Consider the following 3,648-nt stretch of genomic DNA (forward strand, 5'->3'; position numbering starts at 1 on the left):
TGTCTACCTTATGAAGCAATCTGATTTACCGTGGGTTAATTGCGACATATAAAGCAATCTGATTTGCTCTCGGTTAATTGCGTCTAATATAAAGCACTGGTTTGCTTACATTCTGTACTGCCACGACACACTCATGAAAAACATGAAAAGCCTGCATGGCGTTTTTTTCTGCTTGTCTTCGATACACACCTGCATAAGATATCAACAATAAATAAGATCGCTTCTCATGACACTTTATAGAGGACGTCGGGACATAAGCTCCGCCTTTAAAGGGCGAGTCATTAAACAATTCGGACCGGAACTCTTCTTCTCTCCACGCCCCCTGACGGACGGACGGACGGACGGAACACAAAAGATCCAATGTCACTGAGAAGGTTTCGCCGTTGGGCAAATGACGCGTTTCAGCCGCCAATAAAACTCCCCCCCCCCCCCCCCGGGGTCGCATCGCGGCCCCCCTCTTAATGTTTATTTGTTCTCCATTATTTTTTGCATTGAGGATGATCACGAGCTTGTTCGCTTTGAGCACAGAGAGACCCTGTGCTGCCCTTGCCGCTGTTAAATCTCAGTTCGCTACGCCTTTTGCGTTTTACTATCTCCGCTCTTCCGATCGGTTGTCTGCTAGTCATCTCTGAAAGAAGCCCTCTCCTTCCCCCCCTCCTCTTCCCCCCCTCCTCCTCCCCCCCTCCTCCCCCCTCCTCCCCCCCCCCCCCCCTCCCCCCAGGCTGCAGTGTCTCAAGCCCTCAGGGCCGGTTGACATTTCCAAAGCTCAATTCTGTGCCGTATCGGGGGGTAAAGAGGTGGTGGCGACAGGGGGGTCAGGGGGGTCGGGAGGGGGGGGTGGGGTTGCCAAGGAAACAAGGCCCTCCCGGCTGTCCCCCTTTAAAGGGTGGGGGGGCGTGGCGGCATCAGGGTCGCGGTCTCACCGCGGCGGTGGCTCAGGACGAGATGCAGATGGGCTTGCCGTTCTTGTCGTACTGGTACACCAGCATCTTGATGCAGTGGGAGTTGGCGGGCGAGATCCACGGGCTGCTGGTGATGGAGAAGTTGTGGCCCACGTAGAACGGCGGCGGCTGCTTGCGGCAGCGCACCAGCGCCCGCAGCACGCTGGCCGCCATGCCGCGGAAGCGCTTGCTGATGAAGCAGTAGAGGAAGAAGTTGACGGCCGTGTTGAGCAGCGCCAGCATGTTGGCCAGGTCGGTGAGCAGGTGCAGCAGCCGGCCCGCCGCGGCCGAGGCCGGCGGGGGCGAGTAGAAGTGGTAGAGGATCATGAGGGTGCGCGGCGCCCACAGCACGGCGAACAGCGAGGTGATGGCCAGCAGGATGGCGGTGGTCTTGCCCGTGGAGTAGCCCCGCAGGCGGAAGCAGCTGCGGCGGCGGCGGAGCTTGCGCACGATGACGGCGTTGAGCGAGAAGAAGACGGCGCACGGCAGCAGGTAGACGGTGGCGCAGTGCGCCCACACCAGCACGTGCTGCGCCACCCCGGCTCCGCCCCCGCCGCCACCGCCACCGCCGCCGCCGCCGCCGCCGCCGCCGCCGCCGCCGCCCGCCTGGGAGGGCCCCGTGCCGGGCAGGCTGTGCCAGAGCTCGGGCCACCAGTAGTAGGGCGCGGCGGAGAACAGGCAGCCCAGGTACACGGCCAGGATGACGCGCCGCGTGCGGGCGGGGTAGGACACGGCGTGGTAGCGCAGCGGGTGGCACACGGCGATGTAGCGGTCCACGGTGAGCGGCACGGTGATCCAGATGGAGGTGTGGATGGAGGAGAACTCCAGCACCTGCACCGCCTTGTTGAGCGAGGGCGGCAGCGGCGCGCCCAGGACGAAGTCCTCCAGCAGGAAGTCCACGAACACGATGAGCAGCAGCACCAGGATGTCGGCGGCCGCCAGCGCCAGCAGGTAGTTGTAGGAGGACTTCTGCCGCCGCAGCACCAGCTGGGACAGGATGACCACCGTCAGGATGTTGGCTGGGGTGGGGGGGGAGGGGGGGAGGGGGGTTAGGGGGTTAGGGGGAGTGGGAGGAGGAGGAGGGGAAGGGGGTTAGGGGGAGGGCGAGGAGGGGGAGGGGGAGAGGGAGGGTGAGGAGGGAATTGAAGGGTGAGGGAGGGAGGGGAGGAGGAGGAGGAGGAGGAGTGGGAGGGAGGGAGGGTGGGGAGGGGGGGAGAGCGAAGGGGAGGGAGTGAGAGGGTGAGAGGAGGGGGAGGAGGAGATACCGTGACAATGGAAGGTCCGGGTGTGATTGGCAGGAGAAGAATGCGTGAGAGGGGGGGACGAGAAAAGGGAGAGATGGAAAGCGCACGGAAAGAGGGGGAGAGTGTTATGTGGCGGAGATTGGAAACAGGGTGAGAAAGGGAGAAACAAAGGACAGAGGAAATGTATCAGTCGTGGGTTATCAGGAAGGGGGGACACAGCTGCGTCTGCCGGTAATAATATGGTCTGAGAAAACCATATATATGCAGTATATCTATATCTATACATATATGATCTGATCTAAATGAAACACAGCACATTCAGGCTTCACACCAACACATGTGTCTTCACAAGTGCCCCCAGAGAGCAGGCTGACTCCAGCACCATGGAGAGCGGCGGCAGCAGCCGAACACACAGGCCACGCGTGTCTCCGGCTCGACTCCCTGTTGGATCCTCCTTTCTCCCTCTGAATGGAAGCGTTTGGGCACTGTTGAGGAGGAGGAGGTCCCCCCCCCCGTCACAGAGGCCTCCAGGCTTTGGCTGGTGTTGGTTTTCAGGGGAGGATCCTTTACAGATGCTCTCCTGCTTTGTACTTTCACACTCATTTCTCTCTCTCTCTCTCTCTCTCTCTCTCTCTCTCTCTCTCTCTCTCTCTCTCTCTCTCTCTCTCTCTCTCTCTCTCTCTCTCTCTCTCTCTCTCTCTCTCTCTCTCTCTCTCTCCCTCTCTGTCTCTCTCCCAGCTCTACCCCCCCCTCTCTCTCTCTCTCTCTCTCTCTCTCTCTCTCTCTCTCTCTCTCTCTCTCTCTCTCTCCTAGGCCTCTCAAATCCCCCCTACCCCCTGCTGTGATTAAGTGGTGTGATTGTTCGTCCTCATAAAGAAGAACCAACAAAACGCAAACGACACAAGGCCGCCCTTCCCCTCTGTCTCTCTCTCTCCCTCCTCCTCTTTATTCTTTATTTCAAGGATAGCCCCTTGAGATGTATCATCTCATTTTCGAGGGGGTCCTTACAATAATGACAAATAATACAATGAAAGTAAAAAGTAAGTTATAAACATAAATTCAAACACATAAGCACAAGGACAAACACACGCACACTCACACACCCACACACACTCCAACAATGCTCCCCATAGCTACCCCCCCCCCCCCCTTCCCACCCCCTACCAGCCATTATTACACAGAGTACAATCAAATATATTAATATACATTACATACAATAAATACATTTTCTTGCATGCACAAGTAGAATATACAGTACATATTTGAACCCAGATACACACATGTAAATAGTATAGTGGACAAAAGGAAAGCAGGTATGAGTAGAATGAGTCCTAGAGAGAAAAGGTAAGATAGATCAGAAACAAGAGCAGGATGTTTTATAATGCAAAACTAACACACACACTCACACACACACGCACACGCACGCACGCACGCACGCACGCACGCACGCACGCACGCACGCA

At 57.3% G+C, this 3,648-nt stretch overlaps 1 protein-coding gene across 1 annotated transcript; it reads right to left on the reverse strand.

Moving 5' to 3' along the window:
• Positions 1-896: 896 nt before the first annotated feature.
• On the reverse strand, positions 897-3,356 carry gpr139 (G protein-coupled receptor 139). The gene is made up of 2 exons (XM_030342640.1): positions 3,350-3,356; positions 897-1,960 (listed from the first exon to the last, which is right to left on the reverse strand). Exons 1-2 carry the CDS (start codon positions 3,354-3,356, stop codon positions 936-938), a joined length of 1,032 nt encoding a protein of 343 aa, XP_030198500.1. The 3' UTR covers positions 897-935.
• Positions 3,357-3,648: the final 292 nt, after the last annotated feature.

This window comes from Gadus morhua, chromosome 2 (assembly GCF_902167405.1).
Source record: "Gadus morhua chromosome 2, gadMor3.0, whole genome shotgun sequence".
Lineage (NCBI taxonomy): Eukaryota > Metazoa > Chordata > Actinopteri > Gadiformes > Gadidae > Gadus > Gadus morhua.